Source organism: Fukomys damarensis, unplaced genomic scaffold (assembly GCF_012274545.1).
Source record: "Fukomys damarensis isolate Sample0158 unplaced genomic scaffold, DMR_v1.0_HiC HiC_scaffold_23, whole genome shotgun sequence".
Lineage (NCBI taxonomy): Eukaryota > Metazoa > Chordata > Mammalia > Rodentia > Bathyergidae > Fukomys > Fukomys damarensis.
Window position 1 is genome coordinate 62,451,941 of NW_022900935.1, and position 26,536 is coordinate 62,478,476.

General features: G+C 54.4%; 2 protein-coding genes across 2 annotated transcripts in view; both read right to left on the reverse strand.

The window, feature by feature from the left end:
• Rbfox3 (RNA binding fox-1 homolog 3) overlaps positions 1-12,524 on the reverse strand; it is a 287,546-nt gene extending 275,022 nt beyond the window's left edge. Inside the window, exon 1 of the mRNA XM_010618534.1 lies at positions 12,478-12,524. The gene's annotated coding sequence lies outside the window, so the exon portion shown is untranslated. The remainder of the gene's footprint in view (positions 1-12,477) is intronic.
• Positions 12,525-12,612: 88 nt separating this feature from the next.
• The window catches only part of LOC104858368, a 148,423-nt gene continuing 134,499 nt past the window's right edge, over positions 12,613-26,536 (reverse strand). Inside the window, exon 4 of the mRNA XM_019206684.1 lies at positions 12,613-12,718. Within this exon, the coding sequence (XP_019062229.1) occupies positions 12,714-12,718 (5 nt within the window). The 3' untranslated portion in view covers positions 12,613-12,713. The remainder of the gene's footprint in view (positions 12,719-26,536) is intronic.

Below are 26,536 nucleotides of genomic sequence, written 5' to 3' on the forward strand. Positions count from 1 at the left end.
ATTTATAACCCTGAAAACATCTTTATTATTATTTTTCTTCCCTCCAGAAACAATCTCACACAATCCTGTTAAGTACACACCACCAAGGACTGGAGGGCCTCGGGCCGGGGCTGCTTCCCCGGCCCTGCCCAGTCGAGCAGATGGCGGCGTGGGCGTTAGGTACCAGCCTCCTGGCAATCCGAACATCTGTTCCTGTTAGAAAATGCTAATTGCCATCAATCAGGACAGCACCTACCCACATTTACATGCAAGCACACATGCAAAAAAAAAATCTGAATTTCTCAGTGCGTGGTGCTCCCTGCATGCTAACAAGGTGGAACTGAGCCATAGCCACCCAAGGGGCTGCCCGAGCCCAGCTCCTGACCCCCAGGCTCCGGCCTGGCCATGCCAGCCCCTGCGGGACCTGCCCCACGCCCACAGCAAGGAGCCTCTGCAAGAGTCACTTGGTAGACAGCATAGCTCAGGCCCTGTGGTCTCTCGCTGCCCATCCCAGGGTGGACACGGGGTTGCTGGCTGTGGCCAGCAAAGGTCACAGAACACAATGCCTGCCTGGGCTGAATGCTGCTTCGAGTGCTTCTGCCACACCGCTCCTCCTCCTGCTCCTCTGTATCTGGGGCCTACACCAGGACCCTCTTTCCCTGAGCAGATTTCCGGCAACCATCCCGTCTCCCGGGAACAATTCAGCCAGATGTTTCAGCCCAGATCTGTACCGTGCCCACATGAAAAAGATCCAGAAGTCACCCACAGCCCTGTGTACTCCTGTGAGATTCTCGGCATCCCTGTGTCTCAGCCCAGGCCTCCTCTGGCTCCTGTGCTCTCTACCTTGAGGAGTCGGGGATGTGACTTGCCCATCTGCCCGTGGGGCGATGCCCTATGACCATCTCCATTCTCCAGTCCGGGGCCCTCGGCTTCACATCCTGCTCTGGGCTGCTCTCTGGCTGACAGTCACTCAGCTTCCCAGATCCTGGTCATCTGGACCCGTCTCCTCAGAGACACAGGAATAGGAATGGGGTTGCCCCTGACAGGTGGCAGAGCAGAGCCTTCCTTCCATCCTTGGCTGACTGCCTATATAGTCTCATCCCTCCCCAAGGAGCACAGAACTGGCCACCCCATCATTCCAGAAGGGTCATCTGCAGTCTTGGTGACCCTCAGCCCTCTGTGCAATCCAAGAGCCGCCCCCCATGTTTCCAGAGAGTGGGCATGAAAAAAACCAGCCTATTATATAATGAAAAGCCATGATTTTCCTGAGCACCTCCACGTCCCCACACACCCTTCCCAAACGAAAGCGATTTTGCTAATTTTTCTCTCGGGTGCCAGGCGCCGTTGCCAGACTCGGTTGCTATGAGGGCCGGTGACTGGTTGGAGCTGTAAACTAAGGGGATTGGAGAAGAGGTTTCCATGGGGAGCCACCGTCCTCACCTGAGTGATGGACACCGCTGGCTGGCAGCAGGGTCTCCTGGACTCAGACCTGGCAGCTGACATCTCCACAGGTGTGAGTCATCCTGGCCATGCGAGCAAAGGGCATTCTAATGCTGGCTTCACCGTCCACAGACACCATACAGGGCTGCTGCGTGCCCATGAACAACAGGGGTCACACACAGAAACGGCACACACCTGAGCAAGGCGCGCGTCCAGCACTGCGGCGGGCACACTATCAAGTGACCGGGAGCCGGGGGGCTGCAGTCAACCTGGCCAGCACTTCTCCTTTCAGTGGATTCCTCTTTTAAGAAGAGCTTGCTCCTGATGTCAGGGAAACACACATGGGTGTCAAGGACGCGGGGCCACATTACATCCATGGACCATGTCCCAGCTGTGTCCCTGAGGTCAGCAACCCGTCCCTCTGCCCTACTCACTTGCATGACAGAAAAGGCCTCAGACCCCACCGAGCGGCTCCTCCTGACGCCCCCTGCCTGCAGAAGCTCAGGGTGACAACTGCCACCATGTTGCCCTCGCCCCCCAGCCCGCTCCCAGGGGTGTCAGCACCTAGTGGAACACTGCCCCACACCTGCTCCTTGCCAGGCCTCAGAAACCGGTGCCTTTGTTTCCGGTGTTCTACTCTAACTGGGCTCCTCACTGTCTTTGTTCAGAATTCAAAGCGCTTCTCTCTGCTAAGAGCTTTTCGGTCCTTCCAGGCAGGGACCTTGAGCAAGGTCTCAGAGAGGCTGTTGTCGTCCTCCCCCTGCTCCTCCTCTTCCTCCTTCTCCTCCTCTGTCCCTTGTTCTCTCAGCTTCTGATCCCCCTGAAGCTCCCACAGTGGCCTTTCTATCCACTGAGAGGCCTGGGCATGGGGACCCAACACCAGAATGGACGACAAGCCTCCTCCTGCCTCGTGTGTCCCTCTCCACAGCTCCACAGCCCTCAGTTTACTGGCTCTCCGAGACCGCAGCATAAGGAAACATGGCCGTGGTCATTTGCCCTTGCCACCGTGAACCCCACACCCCAAACCCCAAGAGGGTTTTTTTAAAAGCCCTGCAATAATAATGGAAATCAATGACTTCCGGGCAGACAGACTGACAGGTAGGTGGTGCGTGGACAGACGGACACCCGCACACAGAGATGGGTGGCAGGCAGGTGCAGCAACAGGGGCAGATGCAAGGACAGATGCACGGATACACACGCACACACGTAAGTGAAAGAGAGACACACAGCTGGGTGGACAGACAACAGACACATGGACAGACTGTGATACCCACGTGCACGGATGGACATAAATGGACAGATAGACAGGGTAGATCCATAACAGTTACATGGATGGATGGATCAATAAACAGATGATAAATGATGGGTGAACTGATAGACAATAGATTTATGGGTGATGGGTGGATAATAACAGATGGAGAAAGAAAGCAACCCATACGTCCCCCTGCACCTTCTCCTTTATGGTTCATTTCAGGTAAGTCGGTCTGTTGGTGGCAGATGGACCAGAACGAACCTCCACGGGGTGTGAGGTGGCTGACGCTGTTGTGGAGCCGGCCCAAGTCCAGGTCTGTGCCCTTCTCCCCTCAGGGACTCTGAGGCCCCTTGAGGCCCAGGGATCATCCCTGACCGGAAGTGGGGTGTGTTTGGAGAAGAGTGACCTCACAACATGGAAGTCACCTGGCCCTGCTCACTGGCGCTGCTTGGGTAACGGTGTCCTTGCCTATATGCCACAGTCCCAGCTCGCGTCTTGCTAAGAAGGACCTGGCCACTGCGACCCCAACCTCCCTGGTGGGGATGGGGCAGGGCAGCTGCTTAGGCCCAGGTCCCTGCTGCACATGCTCAGTCTCACCAATCTTCTGTCAGCCTGGCCTGACCACACTTAGGTGCTGACTGAGCCATCTGGGCTGGATTTCCTCCCCCTGCCCACAGTGGGACACAGCGGATACTTCTCCAAGTCCCCGTCATCCCACCAGGATGGGCCAAGAAATGACAATGAGCCAGGCTCAGTGTAAACAGAGGGCAGTAGGTCAGCATGGCTTCTGCAGAACGGGCAGGAAGAGTCCATCCTTTGCATCCTGTGCACCAGCCTTAGCTCTTCACCCCAAAACACCTCTTGGGGGTGCCCAGAACCAGGACTCCAGTGTGTGGGAAAGTTGCACACGTTTAGGTTCTTCTTCAGACCCAGGCTCCTCAGACCAGTGCCTAGATTGGGTCCATCTTTGCATCATCTTGATGTTGAATCCCAGGCCCCCAACACCACACCCAATCCCTGCTCCTCAAGGCTCTGTAGATCTAGAGAGGGAAGAGATATGAACTCCGATTTCACCCAAATCCTGAGATATCACCCCACCCCTAACCGACAACAAGCAGGAGGCAGCACGCCCCCTACTGGACAGAAGAAAGGAGGAGAGATTGAGACGGACCGTAGGGTGGGGTACGTCCCAACTTGGGTGTGACTGCCTTTACTCAGCAGCTCATCTCAGGATGACCAGCCTCATTTGTGAAATGTCACAGCAACCTGAACAGTGTCTCCGACGGTCTCACAGGAGATAGCACTAAATTCATCGAGCGCAAACCGCCCTTTCGCACACGTATCTAATGCTAGACTTCCCTCCCCTGAAGTCCTGCCTAGTGCTTCTCAAATCAAGGACCCCATACCCACCCCTGCTTAGCCCCCTGAGGATGTATAGCAGGAAGCAAAGGCAGCTGACCCTACAGGCCGAGTGTGTCATCTGTCTGAGCATCTGCTTCAGTCTGAGTATTGCGAGAAAATATTACTGTTGTGCTACAGCCAGCAAAAGCATATTGTGGATTTGATGCAAGACGTGTGTGAATTTTAAGATAACAAATAAGACTTCAAAGAAATGTCATGCTTTCTCTGGCCCCCTTCCGGCAATAGACGCCTGCTTCCCCAGGGGTACAGGTTTAATATTCCCTCTCTTTGGGAGCTTTCAGAGGGAAAACGCACACCTCCAGTGCAATGCTGTGTGCCTCTCTGTCATCCAAGACAAGCCATTTAGTCCCCACAGCCTGTGCACAGCCTGCTGCATACAGCATGTGTCCCAGCTCCACAATGCACCATCACGCTCAGGATGAAATACAGCGGCCAGTCCTCGCTTTCTGCTCCGTAAAGGAGGAAAGCGCAATGGAATTGACTTCTTCATAGACAGACACAAGGGTTCTGCCAGCCTCAGGAAAATACTTAGCATCCCTATCTGCAGAATGGAGGTGAGTCGTGGGCCAGTGTCCTCTGTGCTGGAGGAGGGCAGGAGGAAGCTTCCACGGGAACAGCATCTCACAGGCCTGTCCTTCCTCATCTCTGAGCTCAAGGGAAGTGGGGACCATCACTAGTGCTGGTCAGAAGGCCTTGCTTGACGTATCTGCCCCGAAATGAGAACAACACATTTTGCAAAGAGTGTACAGGGTTGGTGAAACACTAAACAATTCAAAATTCATGATATCCTGGCCTTGGGAACTTTTTGAGCAAATAGGATGGTGGCCATAGTGATCATCGTGATATCCTGGCTCATGGGCAAGAGACAACATTCAAATGCCACCTCCAGTCAATCCTGCTACCGTGCTGAGGACATTGCCAGTTGCCTCGCATTGGCAATGCAGGTGCCTGTAACCTTAGCTACAAATGGCACGGGAGAGATGGGGAAACACCCAAACCCACAGCCGCAGAGCAGATCCTGGCATTTAGAGGGTAATCATCACCTGAAAATTCTTTGTACCACAGTGTGTTCTCTTCAGTAGAAATATGTTCTGCAAATGCCACTGGATAGGGCCCGGCCCCCTGGAGTGGGTGAAGAATTGAAGGTTTGCAGCCACCACCCCTGGGATGATTCCTGCAACATGGGCACATGTGACCCGTGACCAGCTGCTCCCCAGCACATCAAGAATGCATATAAAGATGCATTATGGAAACTGGTTATGTGCACAAGTGTGGGAGAAATGCAGAGCCCTCGGCCCTTGAGGTATCCCAGAGAGGAGGCCTGCAGAGGCATGGGCCAGGGCCATCTCCCTGTCTTGCCTCAGCTCCGGCAGGCACAGTGGACAGAAATCAGACAGCTGGGAGGGGCAGCTTCTGGACCACACCAACTTGGCCTCCATCCCAGGAATAGTTCCCCCAAGCCCAGGGCGAGGCGTGCCTGCTGGGACCCATCCTGGATAAACCACTGTGGCCATGTTGGCAGGAAGAGACTTTCTTTTTAAAAATTCTTATTTTGAAAAAACTTAAGATTCACAAGACGTTGCAAATATAGTAGAGAATTCCCATGTATCTTTCAGTTATGAACTGAAATGTGTTAAAAAAAAATTCATACGTTGAAGTCCTAACACTCAGTACATCAGAATGTCACTGTCTGTCAGCAAGGTGAAATGAGGTCATTAGGGTGGGTTCCTAAGCTGGTATGACTAATGTCCTAGGAGAAGAGGAGATCAGGACACAGACACACACAGAAGGAAGACCACGTGAACATACAAGGAAAGGACAGCCATCTACAAGCCAAACAGAGAAGCCTTAGAAGAAATCAACCGTGCAGATGCCTTGATCTTGATTCTGTCCTCCAGAATTGCAAGAAAATTAATTTCTGTTGCTTAAACCCCGCAGTCTATGGTCCTTGCTATGGTAGCCATAGCAGATTCAGGTATCTTCACACGTTTTAGGTCACCACTCTACTCTGTCAACAATATCACAGTGCTGGGCACATGGGTTAGCAACAGAGCTAATGCTAACGATACCAGCTTTGTGACCTGGCTCTGTGCCCTCTAGATGAGCATTTCTCAAACTAGCTGTGGCATTGTTTGTTTCTAATTTGTTGTGGACCTACATTTTGGCTTAGAAAAAGCAATAAAAAAGAACTAAAAAAAACAGCACAAAAAAAGACATGCAAAATACAAAGCTGAATTTCCTATTAGATTCAATAGACCTAAAATTACTGTCCCAAACTGCTTAAAAAAGATTCTCAACAATACTGCTATAGCTCGAGTGCGTTCCTGGGTGTTCGTAATGGGGGCATGGTCCTCAAAGCAGTGACACTGAGAGGGCCTCGATGATGTGGGGCCCACGGGAAGCACCTCAGGTCACTGGGGCCCAGACCACCGAGAAGATTAACATAGTTCTCATGAAACCCTGAGTTAGTTAATTCCTGGAAATCAAGTTGTTATAAGACAGCCCCTCCCACTGACTTCCTATCTAGACCTGTGATCTCTCCTCTTACATATGTTCCTGTCATTGTGAGACTACCTGCCATGAGGTCCTCACCAGAGTCCAGCTTGTGCCAGCACTACACCCTTGAACTCCCCGAACTGTGAGCTAAATAAGTGTCTATAAAACAACCTAGCCTCAGGTATACTGTACGATGGCAGAACACTGACTAATACAGTTACTCTCAGGTTTACTGTCCATTGCAGAAACTGGTAGCAGCAGCTCACAGGGAGGCCCTGGTCTGTGGCCCTCACTTTGGGTACCACTGACTTGGACCGTCTGAGATATGTTCAAAGCAGGAGTCATTGCTAGAGTCCCGATAGGCTCAAGTCCTGCAGAGTCCCGTGTTGATCATGTACTTGTGGCTCAGTTTCCTCATGGGAGTCAGCTCAAAGGCATCATGAAGATTAATGGGGATGGTGTGCACACAACCTTGAGATGGCAAACCTCTCGGATAAGATGCTCTGCACCTGTGTGCCTTTCAGAACGTCAGCTGGACAGATTTCTAAGCCTTCGGCACTGTTTGAGAGACTCCAGGCACACAGGTGTCTAGCACAGGATGTTACATTATTTGATCTTTATTGGACTCGATTGCCTCCAGGATCTTCCATAATGTTGACATCCTGATTCACCCCCCCGCTGGTAGCTGCAGGTAGCCACACCCTGTGAGCTTCCTACCATTCCAGCCATTACTCAGCAATGCTTGGTGACACCAGGTCACCATAGCACCATCTGTCTAAGTTCTCCCACTCCCACCCCAGGATGGACAGACACACACTGGCGCGCACACACACACACAGTCGGGCTTGTCTTGACCCCACTTCTGGATTAATTTTTCCTCCTCAAGCATTTGCCAACACTCCTTTTCTGTTCTTTCCCCCAATAAACACAGATGTCTCAGAAAGCATCCATCCATAGAACCCTTGCTGGTCTGTGACCCTTCTAGAGGGATGTGCTGGTGGTCCCACTGAAGGATGAGTAGAATGTCAACATATGACAGAATGAAGAGTCTGCAGATGGTACAGCTTTGTACCAGCCTCTCAAATGCCACTGACTCGAGATTGCCATGGCCCTTGATAAACCATCTGAGTCCAGGGTGAACGGGCAGGAACAAACCCCCACAGAAACTGCTCCTGCTTCTCTATCCAGAACATCTCTTTAAGTCACAAATTCCACCCAGTACCTCAGGGTGATGGATCTGCTCATATCCTGATGCCCACATGTACCAGCACAATCCTGATGCTACAAGATTACCCCCCGACACACACCCTGGACAGTGATGGCTCTCCCAGAAGGCATGGCCCTTGTCCCCAGATGTCTTGTCATCATCTCAAAGGAAGGAGGGCTCTATAGACACAGAAGACAGGACCAGTCCCACTGCCACCTGGCCCCCATGAGCGTAGGCCCATATGCTTCAGGGCGACTTGTCTCTTCCTGTCTGCCTTAACCCCCTCTCTTCCCCAAATACTAATGTACCTTTTCCTGGAGTCCTTGAGGGCCTCCTCCAGTTCAAGATTCTCACCTCCACAGCTCTTCTTGCCTTGGCTCCCCAACCTGGGCGCCCCTGCCCTGCAGGGTCCCCACATCCCTGACTCCCAGAGTATATCTTTGCAATCCATGTGCCCAAATCCACCCCTCCCCATCCATTCACCCAAATCTATTTCCTCCCCCTCCACACACCCAAAGCTACTCCCTTCCTGCCTCCAGAGGCCTAGCTCTGACTTCCTCCAGCCCATCCCTTCTGATCCTCCTTCAAGAGCCTCCGCAACACTGGCTGACTCTAAAACCCCTCAGTCTCCCCCCCACATGGAGTAGAACTGGTTTCTCTCGCCTCGTGACACAAGTGTACTTGAGACCAGCAGAATACACTGTTATTCTAGGTTAGGGTTTGGATTCTGACTTTTTAATTCCTAGTTTGCTCTCAAGAGCATTTTGACCATGGGTGGTAGGAAGTGGGCGGGGACCCCAGCAGCTCCTCAGCCTGCTAACATCAGGCACCATTCCTGACTCTGTCTGTGGAGGATGTTCTGACCTCAAATCTTGGGGTTCTTGAGAAGCCATGGCTGTGATTTAAACGTGGCCCTAAAAGTTCCTGTGTTGGAAAGTGGCCCCCCAGTGTCTCGTGTCAATGTCACTTGGAAGTGAGGCTTTTGGAGAGGTGAGGTCACGAGGGTGGGGCCCATGGCATCAGTGTCTTTACAGAAGAACAGAAAGACGAACACGAGCTAGCGCACTTGCTCAGTCTCACCATGGGACGCCCTTGCTACATTAAGAAGCAGTTAGATGCCTTCACAGGCTCCAGTACCTTGATCTTGGATTTCTTAGACTTCAGAACCATAAGCTAAACAAACTACTATTTCTTATAAATTATTGAGTCTCAGGAAATTATGTTACAGCAATATAAGATGAACAGACACACTTCCTCTTGCGGCTCATGTCATCCTGGCCTTCGATGTGCTGACCCACCTCTGGCACCTCCATATCCGAACATTGTCTTAAAGTCACCCAAGCAGTGAGCCTTCTCTTCACTGCAGCCACATGACACTAAGACGGGTCTGAATTACAAGCCCCATCCACCAGGATCATCATCCTGGTGCCACATCCACATCCTGGGCCCTGTGGACCAGGCTCCACCCTAGGAGCTGGCAGCCATGTCCAGGGCCACTAGCACTGGAGCTACATCTGGAGGCTCCTCTCCCCCTTAATTGTTCTTGATGCTTTAACACACGATGACTAATGGGCTCTAATTGGACAGCTTCCGCACCGAGTGATGGCCCAGGGAAGTCGCTGCGGTGCCCTCTCTGACCCACCGAGCCTCCTTGTGGCTCACACACAGAGTGTAGAGGTCCCCAGGAAAAATACTGGCCCACTCGTCTATTTTTTTTTTTTTTTTAAATCACACCAGCACCAATAAGCAGTTTTATCCTTCACCCGATGAGTACAGGACAAAGAAAAGGATAGGGGAGAAGCTGAAAGCACACGGGACAAAACAGCACAAATGCCACTGAGGTCGGTGGCATCTGTCTGGAGACGGCCTAGACAGCTCCTGGAACAAACCCAGCAACAGCCAATTAGGGGAGGGTTCAAGAGGAAGATTCCACCCCCCTCATTTCTCCATCACGGGAAAGGAGAGAGGAGAGGCATCCCAGACACCCCCTCATCTCCTTCCTGACCCCAGTCTCTGAGCGTGACTGCATACTCCCAAGACCACAGAGAGAGGCCCAGGGCAAAGAGGGGTTGGCAGAGTGAGGAGCCTTGGAAGAGAAAGTGTAAAAAGCTTCAGGCACACAAAATTCCTCCACAGGGCAGGCAGAGAGAGAGAGAGAAGAGAGGAGAAGAGAGAAGCAGCCCAGCAGTCTGAGGTCCTTGTTTCCTGATCACTGTAGCACATGCCCAGAGCTGTTCCAGTGCAAATGTTCAGAAGGGATTACAGAGTCCAAGCCCCTTACTCATCCCGAGTCTGCTTTTCCAGCTCCATTTGTCAACAGAAGGGGAACCTCAAGTGTTTGTTTTTAAGTGGACCCATGTTAGAGAGAAGAGAGAAGCAGCCCAGCAGTCTGAGGTCCTTGTTTCCTGATCACTGTAGCACATGCCCAGAGCTGTTCCAGTGCAAATGTTCAGAAGGGATTACAGAGTCCAAGCCCCTTACTCATCCCGAGTCTGCTTGTCCAGCTCCATTTGTCAACAGAAGGGGAACCTCAAGTGTTTGTTTTTAAGTGGACCCATGTTTGCAAAGTTGGCTCAAGCTAAAGTCTCCAAATTAAACTCTCGGAGTGGAGAGGACAGAGCACTGCTACAGAAGAAGGAGGCCTCACAGCATCCCCCAGCAGAACCGGATGGACGTGGACGAGCCCTCATGCGCAGGAAGGTCTGTGTGAGTCCAGGGAAACTGGCTTCTCCCTCCCCACCCCTGCTGAGGGGACTACAGGACATCACAGGATGCTGCGGAAGGCACACCCACCACTGATGCTGGCAGCCTGTGCCTCAGTTCAGCCTGAGGTGCCAGCACCCCTGTGATGGATTCTGGTTTAACAGCTTTTAAAAACAAGCAGACACGAGACAGGCATGATGGATGAGTACAGGAAGTGTGCTCATCGGAGATGATTTATGGGAAGGCGCATGTGGCAGTCATGGGTGTAGCTCCAAGAGGCTCCAGGGACTGGAGCGTTCCCACCTGAGCCGTGCAGGCAGCACGGCCGGGCTTGCTCACACACAGCCCCAGCGTGCGGGCCCCAGCCTCGGTCACCTGCTGTCCTGCACAGATGGTCCCGGACATCAGGCAGGACTTGTTTCACCTCTGGGCTCCAGAACAGTGGTGATCCCACCTCTCAAAAACATTTAGCACAGAGGTCCCACCGCCTGCCTCACAAGCACAAGGACCCTAGTTCAATCCCCAGTACCAAAAAAAAATTGGGGGAAGGGACATCCGGCTGTGCCAGTTAGCTCTGCTGGGTGACCCCAGCAATGTACAGTGACATGGTTGGGGAGGTTCTGGCTGTCTCAGGAGAGTAGCGGGGGCAAGGAAAGAGGAAGGGGGGAGACGACTGTGACCGCACTGCAGCTTTGGTCCTGGATGCTGGGGGGGGGATATCTCCTCCCGGACAGCTGCAGAGCCATCTGCCTGGGGCCTCAGGCACCGCGTGCAGAGACAAATCTCATTTTGTAGCAGGTTAATTTCCACCCATGTTTTTAATAAGGACTTGGAATTCACACACAGCAAAACCCAAACTGAACCCATAGTTGAAGGGATGAGCTTTAAACTGGGATCTAAGGATGGAACCCTAAGACAGAAAGAAGGATCAGGGCAGGGCAACCGCCTGGGAGGAATCTGCTTCCTCCCCACACCCTGCTTTGAACCGCAGACGCTTCTGTGGTGACGGAACCGTGCTGTGCGGCCTTCACAACAAGAACGTTCCGGGACAGACATCTGGCCCGCACCCAGGCTCTCTCACAGGCTTTCCTGGCTCCGTTCTCCACCTGGGGTGTGGGACCCACAGGCAGGAGGCTTTCCCCAGCAATGGGCCACTGCCTCTGGGCAGGGCTTGCATTCACAGCTTGGAGGGCTGGGCAGCACCTCTCTGGAGCCCACGTCTGGGCCAGGGTGTGTGCAGGGGTCAGGAGCAGGGCACACCGGGCCGCTGACCCACATGCCTGTCTGTCTCTCCTTAGACTGCCACCTGCCCTCCCCAACTGATTAAAAGACAGAGCATGGAGGCTGCACACAGGCACCTGAGATGTGTGAGTCAGCCCCAAACATGTCTCCAGTAAGGTCCTCCAGAGCCTCCATGGTCGGCAGAGTGACACAGGTCCCCACAGACACGCCCAGCGCGGCTTTATGGCAGAGGGGCTGCGTCATATGCCGTGGGAGTTGTTTAAAGGTTCGTCCCAAACATGGCCCCAGAAACCCCACTGCTCTCCTCCTGAGTCCGTGCCCCGCCCAGCCAGCCCTCCTGCGTTGGGTGACAGGGCAGCAGCTCCCCAGCTGCTCCAACCTCCCTGCTCTGTCCGCTCCCACACAGAAGGCAGCAGCATCTTCACGTAATGCAGGCCCTTTGGGGGCTCCCACTGCCCTTAAGACAAAAGTCCCACAGAGCCAGCAAGGATACTCGAACCTGTCTCCTTCCCTTTCTTCCATATCCTGCTCAGCTCCTCAACTGGCCTTACAAAGCTCCAGCAGACACGCTCCCGGTCCGCCAGACCTTCCCAACAAAGGCCACAGAGCCACTGCGACCCGCAAGCTGGAGACCCACACAGAGCGCCCCACCCTGCGACCCCTCTGTAAAAGTGAAATCGCCTCACTGCAATGCTCTCTCAAGTCCAAGCTCAGAGTGTACAACAGGCGGCCTTACCTGGTGGCCAGCGGGCAGGGAGACCCCAGGGAGGTTCTGGGATGCAGCGCAGCGACCCCTCTAAAAGTGAAATCGCCTCACTGCAATAATGCTCTCTCAAGTCCAAGCTCAGAGTGTACAACAGGCGGCCTTACCTGGTGGCCAGCGGGCAGGGAGACCCCAGGGAGGTTCTGGGATGCAGCGCTGCTGGGAGAGCAGGTAGCACAGGAAAGGCTTAAATCCTCAGGGGCAGGTTTTCAATCTGGAGGAAAAGAGGGAAAACAGTTCTTGAACACTGCCTTTAAAGGAGCTGTCCTTGTCTTAATCTAAAGAAACTCTGGTGCATTATTAATAAACGAGATAGGAGAGAGCAGCGTTGTCCATGTTTGACCCCAGAGGGCAGCACCCCTTCCTCCAAGGACCACTTTTGCTTTACAAAAGCAGGGAAGTGAAAGGAATCTGGAGGAAAACAGACCAGGAGAACTGTTGCCAAAGAGCCGGACACAGGTTCCCCTTGCTGCCGTGCACCTGGGCTCTGCTCACCCACTTCCTCTGGTCCCCGGCCCCAGGATGCTTGGACCCCACTAAGCTGCCCATCTTCTCTCAGGCCCACTCCTGCCCTCGCTTCCCGAAGCCGCCCCTGCCAGTGCTTCCGCAGCCACCTGTGCTGCTCTTTGTACGAGACTCATCAGGTGACACCATTGCCCTGACCACAACCCTTCGTTCAGAGAAAATAGCCGTGGCTGTGATGAATCCAGCTTCCGGGAGCCTGAGGTCTATCAGATTTGGGAGACTCACTCTCTACGAAAATCGGCCGAGATGATGGACGGGAAGCTAAGACGCAGGGGCTTGTGGAGGCTTGTGCATTCACACAGCTTGGTCCCTCACAGCCCTGCAGCCCCGGCCTCCCGGCTGTCCCTCCACACCAGCACGCCTCTTTGCCCTGTCCCCTCTCCCCAGGGACCCTCTGAATGTGGCACTTCCCAGTGAGGCCACCCCAGGCCAGACGTACTGTAAGAGTCACCCCTGCTCCCTTCCCCACGGGTGCTCCCCAGCACCGGTCATCTGGGGTCATTGGTTAGCTTGTGTGCTGCTGCTGGAATGCATGCGCACTGAGGGCTGCAGAGCTTAGAGCCATGGGACTCACACTGCCTGGCTAGTTGGTTCTGGCTGAAGGAAGGAGTGAGGGAAAGAAAGAGCTCTCACTTGCACTCTCCCACTAACGCTCCTGGTTTTGTTTAGAACGGGGTCCCACCTTCCACAGTTGGGCTCCAAGAAGCAGAAGGAGGCCAGTGGATTCTGTGGTTTCAAAAATAGGGGGACAAGAGGGATACGGGCACCTTGGCCCTGGAAGACTTCTGTTTGCTCCACGTATCCCACCCCAATTAGTGTGCCAGCTATCAGGCTGGGAGAAGGCTCATACCGTTTGGCACGTCCGCCCCATCAGCCCAGAGCCTGGCGCTGGGTGGTTATGTGACTGGGCTGGGAGTACCAGAGCGCCCCTGAGCTCCTTGCTTTGCACCACCACCCCACCCCCAACACACAGAAAGGCTTCCACCCACCCATCATAGAGATTTCATGACAGGGCTTTAAAAGAAAAACACTGCTACTAATAAAACCCCTGCTTCTTTTCCTAAAATGCAGTTACTTAAGACAGCATAACCCCCATCCTAATCATAGGAGCAACCTCAGAGAGCCCTGCCAGCCCCGGAGAGAGAGGCCCAGCAATGTCCACCTGTGCCACGCTGGGTGCAGGTTGATGGGCACAGGAAGGGGTGGAAATGCCCTGGCTCTGGAGGCCCCTCCTCCACAGCAAGTGGAGTGCCCTGCCCTGTGTCCTCAGTCTAAATGCGGTAAACGAGCAGCCCGGGGGAAGAGACAGGGGACCCTGGGAGGGGCCTTTGGGCAAGGAAGAAGGGTGCCCATGAGTTGATCGCAGGTGGGCAGGCTGCTCTTGGACCTCAGGCCTGGACTCTCAACAGCCAGCACAAAAGAAAAGGGCAGGATTCATTCTGCAATAGGCCCTTCGGGGCAGGAGGTTCCAAGTAGGAGTGCTGGCCCTTCCCCGAGCCTGGGGTCCACACCCACTCGCCCCTGGTTCTAGCTGAGCTGAGAAGGAGTGGCTGCACCCAAAGCTCCTCAAGTCTCCTGGAGGTTTGGGGGAGACCACGGAAGGCCCTTTGATTCTGGGGCCCTGGACATGATTCCAAGAGCCTGCTCTCGCTTTTCCAGCTTGCCTCTTCTGCACACGTCTCCCACAGGCTGGGTGGGGGAATGGCCCCTGGAGAACCCGCCCGGCTCTGCTCTCTCACTACCTCCAACACAGACTGCCAGGGCCATGGTGGGCTGGGGCCAGGCACAACGTCTGGCGAGGCCACCATTCTGTCCTCAGACAGAGCTGCCTCCCGGGGCACCAGGAGCGATGGGCGTCCCCCGAGGACGTGGAGACGGAATTCATGCCTGGGGGATCCCAGGTTGCTTAGGGGAATGGGTGGGGAGCAAGGTGGACGTGTGAAACCTGCCTGGCCAGGACTGCCGCCCAGAGTCCCTGGTACCTAAGTCCAACGAAGACAGAGAAGAGGGCCAAAGACAGGGAGGGGAGGTGGGACAGACAGAGGGACCTGCCCCCCAAGCCCTCTCCCCACAACCCTGGTCTTTATTATAATTCCTGGCTTCCATTCCATCTATTCCAGAGACAAATTCTTCCCATCTTCCCATCCCAAGCCAAGCCACACATGTATCCCAGACGGAGGCTCCCTGGCACCCACGGTCTCTCCACTCTGCCTATCATTTAATGCATCCTAACGACTATCTGTAGCCACTGGCCCAGGCCCCACCAAAGGGCCCAGCCCTTTTCTTCCACCCAAGCCTAGTGGGAGGTAACAGCCTGTGCCCTCTGTCCTCCATTCACCGTACTTCACCACAGCACAGAAACACGAGCTGGGGCCACGCACACCCTCACGGCCCTGTGCCCCCAGCCATCAGGGACGCTGGGCTTGCCCTGCCCCCACCCCTACATGGTGTTTTCGGCGCCAGGATGCCAGAGAGAGCACGATGGGGTGGGGTGCTGGGAGGCAGATGGCGATAAATTGGCCACCAAGCCCGTCTCACGGTCCATGGGCAGGGCTGGGAGAGTGGCAGGGCCTGCTGAGGGCGGGTGTCTGGCTGGGACGATGGACCCTCAGGTCCGGTCCGCAGTCCGCTCTTCCCACCCCCACCCCCAGCAACCTGCCATTCACGAGGATGAGAATCCGGTGCGTCCCTTTGGGGAGCAGGAGCTGCATCGTCCTCATTCTCTGAAGCACATTTATTGCACCCCACAGAGAGCAGAGCACAGTGCCAGGCCCTTACCGTCCGGCCTTGGCAAACACAGTACCCAGCGCGGGAGAACACGGGGCGCGTCCAACTGTTGACCTTCAAGCAGGACTGTTGTCCCTGGCCTCCTCAGCTTTCCCCACTATGGGAGATCAGCGAGGAACTCGCAGCCCTCATCCTGTCCCCTAGACACACGAACAGGCTGTACTCTGGCTCCCGGATGCTGGGGACGGTGCAGCACAAAGGTCACTGCTGACCATGACTTTTGAGTCCTTCTTGATCCCTCTACCTGCTTCTTTAAGATCCAACCCATTTGCTTTCATGATTGGGACCCCCCCTCCAAATAATTTGGGGGCCTAGGGATGCTTAAGCTTCTCAGCAAGACTGGACGTGGGCGGTGGGGGACCTGGGCAGCTGGAAAGTGATAATTAAGTGTGACCCTGTCCAGCTCGAGTTGTGCCCCAGGGCCAGGCAGAAGGCTGTCTCAGAGAAGAATTCATAGAGACCACCGTTCAGCGACAGCTTCTCAGTCATAGACTCCTTGCCCACAGTGTGGAGGGGCCGTTCCAGCCCCTGGCTGCTGAGCTGGCTGGCTCCCAGCTTTGCCCCCAGGGTGACAGGAGTTCCCAAGGTGGCCGGAGGCCTGGGCTACCTTTGGTGCTCTGACTGCAAAAGGTATCCCTTCGGATCCTTGCCACCGGGGAGATAAAATGGAAAAAAGGAACACCTCACTTTCTAAAAAGTAACCTTCCACAAAAAATAAGCCACACACATACGAGGGGGGAGGTGGGAGAAGGAAAGAGAGACAGAGAGATGGGTAGAGAGACTATAGGAGGGAAGAGGGACAGAGGAGGGAGACACTGCTGGGGACGACGCACACTCCGCCAGCCTGGACACGGGGAGCTGTGGGGTACAGAGCAGAGATGGGGTTGAAATTATCCTCGCTACTGAAGCAGAAGCCACAGGCAGGTAGGGCCCTGGCCAAGAAGAGGGGCGGTGACAGGGCCCCGGGACAGGACAGGGGAGGCCAGGAAAAGGCGGAAACAGAGGGTCCACCTGGGCTGACCCAGACGGTCGCGGACGGATGTTTGTCTGCCAGGGGTCCGGAGTGATGGGTGAGCACCTGCCAGGGAAAGGGGCCGAGGCGTCACCATCGTCCCCCACAGGTCATCGGAAAAGGACAAACCCTATGTGCATGAGGAGGGCAGACCCTCTCGGTGTTTGTACTTGGTTTTGTGAAAGGAAGGGCGGGAAGAGGACAGGGAAGCCAGGTGGGTGAAGCAATACTTCTGCTGACGTTTCCCAGGCAACCTGCAAACAGGTAGGGAGAAGGGGAGGCCGCCAGTCACTTCATCTGCCCCGAGACGCTGACTCCTCCCAGAGGTGGGGTGCAGCAGACTGACTGGCACACTCCACACAGCACAGCAAACCAAGCCCACGGGAGAGCCCAGGACCCAAGACCCCTCGCATCCCTCTGAGGAAGGGGACTTACGGGATTCAAGATGAGAAGCCCCCAAAGAGTCAAAAGGGCCTGTGAATGAAGGAGCCCCTCATTTTCCCAGCCTAATCCCTGGCCCACCAGTTCAGAGGGCACATGGAGTATTAGTGAACAAGGGTGGCCCCTGAGGGCAGATGTTGCTTGGAAGGTGCAGGTCTTGAATTTGAGGTTCACAAATAACCCATCAGCTCAACTGCCTTGGAACTGGCCACCCTCTCGCTGCCTGAGAGCCTGGGAGACCCTCTGGGGAATTTGGGGCCATGGGGTGGGAAGAGCTTGGAGCAGGGCTTGCAGGCTGTGGCTGCTCCCTTAGTCCACGGCTTCCAGGCTCTGTGACCCTGAGGCTGGACATCCCTGGCCCTTCCCCACCAACTCCTATGAGGCTGCAGCAGCCCAGCACTTGCCTTTGCAGGGCTGCTGGGGCACTGGGTACTCTGTGAAGGGTGGATATGCCCCATGCAGGAGCCTCTCGGGGGCAGGCAGCATGGGGGCTCTAGAGAACAGAGCTCACTGCGCCCATGGTGACAGCGCCTGCAAAGGACCTGGAGATCTTCAAAAGTCAAGTTTTGTGTTTTCCTTGTATCTTGCTCATTTGTTTGTTTTCTAGACAAAGATATGAATATCACAGGGAATGCATCTGGATTCTTGCCTGGCCTCCCAACGGGTCAGACACCTGGTCTCCAGAATCCCAGGGAACCGACTGTGTGTCTGAGGTGGGCGCCCTCGCCCCAGCCACATCTCTGCCTGCTCATTGCATTGCAGAGAGACATTGCAGCCTTCCATTTCTGCCTAGTGGAAAGGTAAGAGGAAAAAAATAAAATTCACATCCACGGCAAGGATTTAGAATTCACTTCTTAAAACCATTAAAATGTACCAGACAAGGAGCTGGTCACAGTACCCATGGAGGCAGTGTCTCCAAAGGACCTTGGAATCTTCTGAAATCAGGGTCTTGGGTACCAGTTCCTTAGGGTATAGAATTCTCAGGGCCACACAGCTGTTTCCTTGCCGTCTTTCCTCTTAAACTAGCTGCTCCCACCGTGACCTGTCCCTTCTTCCCCACCTTTTCTCCTCCATCCTCTCTGGCAGCTTTCAGGGCTGCTGGCTTCCTTGTCATCCTGGTGATTCCGCAGTCTCTACTCCCCCCAAAACATAGGCTCAGCACCAACAACAGAGCTTAAAATGAGACTCAAACCAAGGAAGCGAAGCTTGCTACGATTTTATCCAAGAGGAAAACAACATGTAGCAGTGCATTTTCATAGCAGGGATGATGGGGAATATACAATATTCCAAGTAAATGAACCTCTGCCTCTTGTTTTTAAACCACTCTTGCAAAACCAGCCTCACTCCCTCGTCTCCCCTCATGCCTTATGAATCCTGTCTCCGGCAAAAAATAATTTGGGTTTTATTATTCTGGCATCTGGTGGGAGTCTGTGACACTGTTACTGTAGCTGCACTTTTTAATACCAGCCTGTTTTAATAACACAGTGTACCTTTTGGTATTGTTGAGACGTTACATTATTCAACACATCCAACAGGAATGGGAAGGGCCTCGTGTAATTTATGTGTCCTCTGTGCTGTGTTTAAAGCTCCCAAAGTGGAAGGTGTAATTTGAGAAGTGATTTTCCCCAAGGTCAGGGACATAGTCTCTGGGGAAAAGGCTGTGCTGTCTGTCCGTCCCGAGCTGGAGCTGGGGCCCCAGAACTCCGTGAGGCTGGGTTAGGCAGCGGGGGTGGGGGTGGGGGGAAGGCTCCAAGGTGTCAAGCAGCTCTTGATGACCCAGGGCTGTCCCGCTCACCTACCACTCCAGTCCAAGGTCCCGCCTCTGAGATAAGGCACGGCAGAAGGGAGGCTCGGCACCAGCTCCTCCTTCTGGCCCTTCCAGAGACCACCACTGCTGTGCTGAGCATCCAGGATAGATGCCGGGGACACAGACAAGAACGCTGCAAAACCTGTACCCAAAGTCACACACAAGGTGGGGACAAGCAAAGGCTCCCACTAGATGGCAGCTCCCCAAGGGGGAACCTTGTTTTGCTCCACGCCACACCCAAGGCGCCTGGCACACTGCCTGGTATACAACAGGTGCTACAACAGTGCATCTGAGTGGATGAATGATGGGCTAACAAGAGACAGGGAGTCCTGAGCAGAGGCGTGGTGCTCCTGGTGGGAGGGTGCTGTGGCTTCCCAGGTCATGGACCCTGGAATGAGTCAAACAAAGGAGGGGGAGCAGGAGGAGAGGACAGGAGAGGAAGAAGAGATGGCAGAGACTGGGCTGTGGAGAAGGCATCCGGGAATGCAGGTGGCCACGTAAGTCAGGAACCAGATCATGATGCACCATGAATGCCATACCAAGGACTTTTAAAAAGCCATTTGAAGAATTTTAAGCAGGGAAGTATGAAGATTTTTGCCTTAGGAAACATGCTTTAGTGCCATTGCAGACCTGGTGGATGGCAGGGTGAAAGGCCGGCTGCTCCACGGGCAGCCACAGGTGATGAGCTGAGAACCACAGACTTCCAAAAGGGCAGGGGGATCCAATGAATGCTATCAACAGGGCTTGGTGACCAGTCCCGTGGGGTAGGGGAGCCGAGGGGAAAATAGAAGCCATCTCTGAGCTTTCTAGTCTGCCCAACTACAAGGTAGGGCGCTGGTTTACAATAAGGGTGGGGAGGGGCTGGGAGACTCATGATGTCAGGAAAGTTTACAGTGGGTCAGGTGGGCTTCAGCTGGGCTGACAATGTAGGTGATTATTACATGCAGCCACGAAGCTGTCCTTGGTGCCTTTCCTGTGTTAAACACGGCATAACACAATGCTTCAAGGCTGTTCAGACTGGTCACGTTGAACTGGAAGTGCCCTTGGTGGAGGGGCAGAAAGGTGGTCGATAAGGGGCCGGGCCATGTGCTGCATTCTAAGGCCTGGGAGACTCCTGTCTGTCTCATGACCATGAGAACGGTATAGGAGGCAGCAGGGTTGCTCAGTGGAGAGGAGGTACATCAAGTCCAGTTCGGTCCCATCCTTCTCCCTCTGGAGAGAGCCAGCCACTGTGTCATAAGGACAGCCAAGTATCCAGTGGAAAAGCTGAGAGGAACGAAGCGGGCAGTCCTCCCCTGTAGACCTCTCCCAGTCCAACTTCAGATGCCTGCAAACCCAGGTCCACCTACAGACTGATCCTCAACAGAGGGCTGGAACCCAACACCCCCACTGAGCTGCTCCCAGATTCCTGAACCCCAGGAACTAAGAGCTAATAACTGATGGTTGTTTGTGACCATGAGTGTTGGGCAGACCCTCCCCCAGTGACAGAAAACCAACACAGATCACTAAACATAGTGGGGACCACAGCTGTGCACTTGGACGAGAAGACCAAGGAGAGGATGGGCTGAGAGTCGTCCAGACGGGACAAGGCCACATGGAGGGAGGGGAGAAAAGAGGAATAAGACAAGGCCTCAGAAGGAGAAAGGCAAGACCAAGAAATGCCACAAAACCCAAGGATGAGGGAGTTCCCACGGGGAGGGCATGGACACCACAAGGGCTTATTGGGACATGGGCTTCTAGGAGACCAGGTCCCCCTACTGCACCCCAGGAGAGACCTCTTCGCTTGCCACATCTTTGTCTGGTCCTTCTCATGTCTCGGACCTCAAGTGGAACCATATCTTTAAAGAGTGGCCTTCCCTGACTACCCACAGTACAGCCAATCCCCACCCCAGTCCCCTGGTCACTTTCAGTCATAGCTTCCTGGCACTTGTTGCAAATTGTAATTGTATTTCATTGTGCTTCTTTACTCAACCATGATCTGTGAAGGTTGGGGATGTCCGTTTCATTCACTACTGTAAACCGTGAGGTTGATACACCCTAGGTTCTCAGTATGGGATGGATGGAAGGAAACAAATAAAGAAGGAAGGAAAAGAGAGATGGAAGGAGGGAGGGAGAGAGGGCAGGAGAGATCAGAGGTCTGAGTTTCACCTAGTTCCCAGGTCAACAGGTGGACAAACCATTTCCCTCCCACCCGCACTCCACACATATCCCTGGGAGGCGGGGCCCCTTGGCTGTGGAAGGAAACATAGCCGGGATGGCAGAAGAGGTGGGAAGGAGGGAAAGCCCTGGAGACGGGCCTGACAAGCCCCCATCCCACACTAAAAGCAGCCCAGGGTCTATAGGACAGGACACCCCAGCAATGCCTTAAGCCTCTGGCGTTCAGCATGCACGGTACACACTTAATGTGCCATGCTAGGTAGGCGGTGGGAACCAGGGTACATCACATGCAGGCCCCAAGAGTCCAGAGTCTGGTGGAGAAGCGGGCAGCCAGACAGGGGCAGCACAATATCCAGTCTAAGGGAAGGCCCGGAGCCTGGTGGTGCCCTCCAGCCCACCTTCTTATGTGGGGGCACAGACACACCCTCTCCAAACACAGCTGCTCACCTGTGAGCAGGGCCTCTCGCGCCACACAATTGTGAGTGCCCAGGAGAGCCTAGGGCACCAGGTGAAACTCAGAGCTCCGATCTTTCCCGCCTGCCCTCTCTCCCTCCCTCCATCTCTCTTTTTTCCTTCTTTCCTTCCTTCCTTCCTTCCTTCCTTCCTTCCTTCCTTCCTTCCTTACCTGCACAGCCCCTGGCTGGGCTGAGGGATGGGTGGGTCTGGGTTCCACGATTGTAAACAGGTGATCACAATACTCCATGGGGACTCAGAGAGGGAGGAGAGGGCTGGGTGCGGGAGCTGGGCTGGGTCAGGCCTGAGCCCTGGCTGGCCGAGGACAATGGTGGCAGAGGCAAGACCTGTGGGGCCCGCCGAGGAGTCTGTCACATTGGCCCATGGGGGCCATCTTCAGCCAGCACAGGACCAGAGACCAGCCTAGGCCCCCAGGCATGTTTCAGGAAGGCCCCACCCAGCAGGCCCATGGGAACCCATGCTGGGGCCAGTCGGAGCTGAAGATTATCTCAGCGCGGGAGAAGGCCAGGAACTCACTTGGCCAGCAACCATCTACCGGGTAGGGCATGGAGGGCCAGAGAAGCTGGGAGGCTGTGGGAGAGGCCAGGGGGCTTCAGAGAGACGAGAGGGTACCTGATCCTAGTCAAGGTTGGAGTGGGGGGATACGGGGCACAAGGAGGTGGGAAGGGAGGACACAGACGCAGGGGGTCATGGGGGACGTGAAATGGGGGTGATTTAAGAAGGTGGGAGAGGAGGGTGCAGGGGGAGGGGGAGACACAGGGTAGGGAAGAAGGGAGGCAGGAGAGGGGTACAGGGGCTGGGATGGGGCCAGGGTAGATGAGGGGCACAGAAGGCAAAGACTCCGGAGGCCTGAGCAGGCGGTGGGGAAGCGGTGAACAAGAAGGTGGGTGACACGGCTCAAAGTTGGGCATTGTTTGCTTTTAGGTCAAAACAGCAAATGGGAGTGGATGAAGACTCCTTCATTCTTGGCTTCTTAAAGGACCAAGAACGGCTACCTTCCCCAAGTTCCCCTCTTTGGGGCTTGAGGCTCCCTCGATGATCCTGAGACCCCCATCTCTGCCACAGCCTTGCCCGCAGGAGCATTCTGGGACACTCTTGTCCTAGGCTGTCACCACCCTCTCTGGACCAGTGCTCTTCCTGCCTGGCCTTAGGGAAATGACTCAAGACGGCTGGGCGCTTTTATGAAATTATCTCTAGCAACTCTGACGCCAAGGGAATGCCCAGAGAGCCCTGCTCTGGGAGAACCCCAGTCCCAGGAAGAAAGCTGCCCAGGTCCCTGTGTGGGCACCAGGTCCTTGCTCTCCCCCAGGAACAGGAAGCAACGGGAACAGACTGCAGCCAGAGGGATCTGAGGCAGACAGCACACAGGAGGACTTCCAGGCAGCCCACGCAATGAAAGCCACCCCTGGGGGAGTGTTCCATAGCCCTGTTCTTCACACCTGGCCACAGTGATGCCCACCTCCAGCCACCCACACATCACCTCAGGTGTTCACAAGGTCGCCAGGTGCACACTGGACCACCTGCCTGCCTCCTGGGGGCCTGAGAGCTCCTGAGGACAGTGTCTGCCTCGTGGAAATACTCCTAGGTGACTCGGGCACACAGATGTGGGGGAGGCAGGAAGTCCATAAGCTGTCACTGCCGGCTCCAGGCAGCTGCCCCTCACTCCTCTCCCAGCAAGCCCTTCAGCCCATGACAGCTCCAGCCAATCCAGTGCGGGGTCCCGAGCCCCTTCCTGTGCTGCCTTACTACCCCCTAGTCCTCCCATACCCCCAACTCCACCCCAACTCAAACAATGTTCTGGAGAGATGGGAAGTTTCTATGACTTGATTTAGATGTGGCTATAGAAGTGTGTGCATTGTCAAAACTCCTGGGATGATATGCCCCGTACATGTCATAGTGTATAAATGACTCTCCGTTTTTTAATTAAAGAAAAAGTTGCCTTCTGGGCTGGAAATAGAGCTGGAGTCAGTGTCCTCTCTCAGGCCCCTGAGGCTGCTGGAGGGCTGAGGAGTCTTTTGGTGGGCAAAGGCAAAGCCAGAGCCTAATCAATATGTCTGGAGAGAGCGACAATCAGCATAATGATGCTGCAGCATCCCAACTTGGGGCTGAGATGCATCCCCGCCGGTTTCCACCAGCAGGGGTGGAGGCCACTGCCATGATGTGCCACCCAGAGCCTAGAGCTCTGCTCATAAGCTCCTGCAATGAGAAGAGAAAGGGAAGAAGCCCAGGGCATGATGATACCGACATCCTAGGCCCCTGCTGGCCACCATGCATGTGAACCATGAGTGAGGTCCACGCCTGCTCTCCTCTGGTGAGCACTGGCACAGCAAGCACCTGGGTGAGGGGTATTGATGAGGTCTTTCTGATGTGCAATGTCTACAGCACCCCAGCAGGGTACAGCAGCTCCCCTTTCCTTCTGGAGCTCAAAAGCCACCCCAACATCCACTGAGAGATCCCCAGAGTCTGCCCAAGACCTAGGGAGGTCAAGGACAGGGACTGCAGGACTCCAAAGCTTCCCAACGGGCAGCAGCAGGGAACCTGTGTTGGACTGGCCTCTCTGGAAGCAGCAGATGTTAGGCAGATGTGCAGAGGGTTAGGGTTAGAAGAGCTGTGGGTGCTGAGCAGAAGGTAGGGGAGAGGGAGGGGAGGGGGACCTGTCCTCTTGAAGAGGCTCTCCATTCCCTTCCTGCCCTCTCCTCTGTGTGTGGAACACAGACCAAGCTGGCAGGGAGAAGACCAACATGTTCAAGCCCAGATCAACTCAGAGCCTACTTTTTCCTCCGGATTCCTCTCCTGAGGTACCCTGGCCTACTCTGACTTCTGCCTTCCTAGGAATTCTTTTACCTTCTGAGTCCCTTTGGGCAGCATTCTTACAACTCACAGGTAACTTCTGGTCCATGGAAAAGTCCATGAGGAGAGGAAGCAGGAACAGCACGGCACGGCAAGCAGAGAACACACTTCAAGATGAGGCTGAGGTTACTAGAGATGCTGAACCCATCCATCCATCCACCCATCCATCCACCATTTATTACCCCACCCATCTACCCATCTATCCATCTACTAACCCGTTCATCCACTCCCCCGTCCACCCAGCTATCATCCGGGTACCTATCTCACCGCCCATCCACCCTCCCATCCATCCACCCATCCACTTACTAACTCTTCCATCTGCCCATGCATTCATTGACCATCTATACACCTGCCTTCCATGTTTCCATTATGTTCATTATCCGTTCAAGTATCCGACATTCCATCTGTCCACACATCCATCCACCCATCCATCTACCCACCGCCCATGCATCCATCCACCATCCACCATCCTTTTACTCATCCACCTGTATAACCCAACCTCCCATCCATGTGTACATTCATCCACCCACTCATTCGTCCATCAGCACATCCACAAAGTAACCCCCATGAGAGCAGCACAGGTGAGAGTAGGAGCAAACAGTGGAGGGCAGGGCTACAAAGACTTAAAGAGGAGGCCTCTGTAAACCTGGGCTCACAAGTCAAATAAACCTGGATCAAAATTCTGGCTCCACTTTCGCTCTTCCTGGGTAAATTACTTAACCTTTCTCAACTTCAGTTTATTCACCTATAAAGTGGGATAATTTCCCCACTGGATTCCTTTAAGAAACAAGATCATGGATACAGAATGCTTGGTTTAGTGACTGTTCTAAGGTAAGCACTCGGGGTGCAAGGTGACCACCATCAGAGTCAGACCACATTCCCGGGACTCCGTTCCTTCCTAGCTTCGGGCCATTTGCCGGGGCATTGCAGCCTTCCCTCTAAAGAGAGGAGTCTCCTCTGCCCTGTATAAATCTGGGCTTGGCCATGTAACTTGTTTGGCCAATAAAAAGAGATGGAAGAAATGCTGAGCCAGGAAGAAGCAGCCTCGTATGTCCTCCCACTGTTCTCTGCCACGGCAAGGGTTGGGCCCCGATCTTAGGAGGCTCAAAGGTACCTGTTGGATAGCTGCCCAGCCATCTCCAGCCTGGAACAGAGGCACAGATTTAACCCTAGACCATGAGGGAGCCCAGCCGATGTCGGCTGTCTTCCGACAGATCTAAAGACTTGTGGAAAAAAAAAAATGGCTGCTGTTTTAAGTAGCTGGTCTTGGAGGTAGTATATTGTATAGCAATAGTGCACTGATATACTTGTCTCCCTCAATTGCCCTGTCTCGCCTTTCTTCCTCATATCAAACACATTGGTTATGTAACTCCTAGTCCTGCATGCCTAGAAAGGACAGAAGACATCTGTGAGCAGACGATGTGAAGCCTCAACTTCCCTGACTGCAGCCCTTGCCTGCCTCCCAGAAACAGGAAGTGACGTCACTGCCCAGGAGGCAGGGCGACCAGCAGGGGAAGATTGGCAAGGCCTGGAAATGCAGATTCCAATGCTAGAGATGTGTTTACTTGTTTGCCTGTCTTTCTACTTATTTACTTTTAATTCAAGGTAACCCAATTTTCAAAATCTCCAGGGAGCAGGCTCTTGGGTGGCAGGGAAAGTAGGGGGATCTGCTGTGTAAATTGCTGCTAAGAGGAGATTAGGGCTGCGTAGAGGTGCTGCAGCGTGGTCCTGCAGGCACATCAGGGATTCCACGCAGCGCACTTGCCGTAAATCACTTCCTATTCAGCCCCGTGCTGAGGGGCTCAAAGGTCGATTTTCCACAGTTATGACAACAAAAACTAAAATTGGGTCAAACCTGAAAGGTATTATCTTTCACAAGCTGCTAAATGCACGTGAGTAATGAGGTTGGTTAAGCCATATACCCCGGCAGAGTGTGAGATGACCGGTGAAGGGGTGGGCTCTGGCCACCCCGCCACACC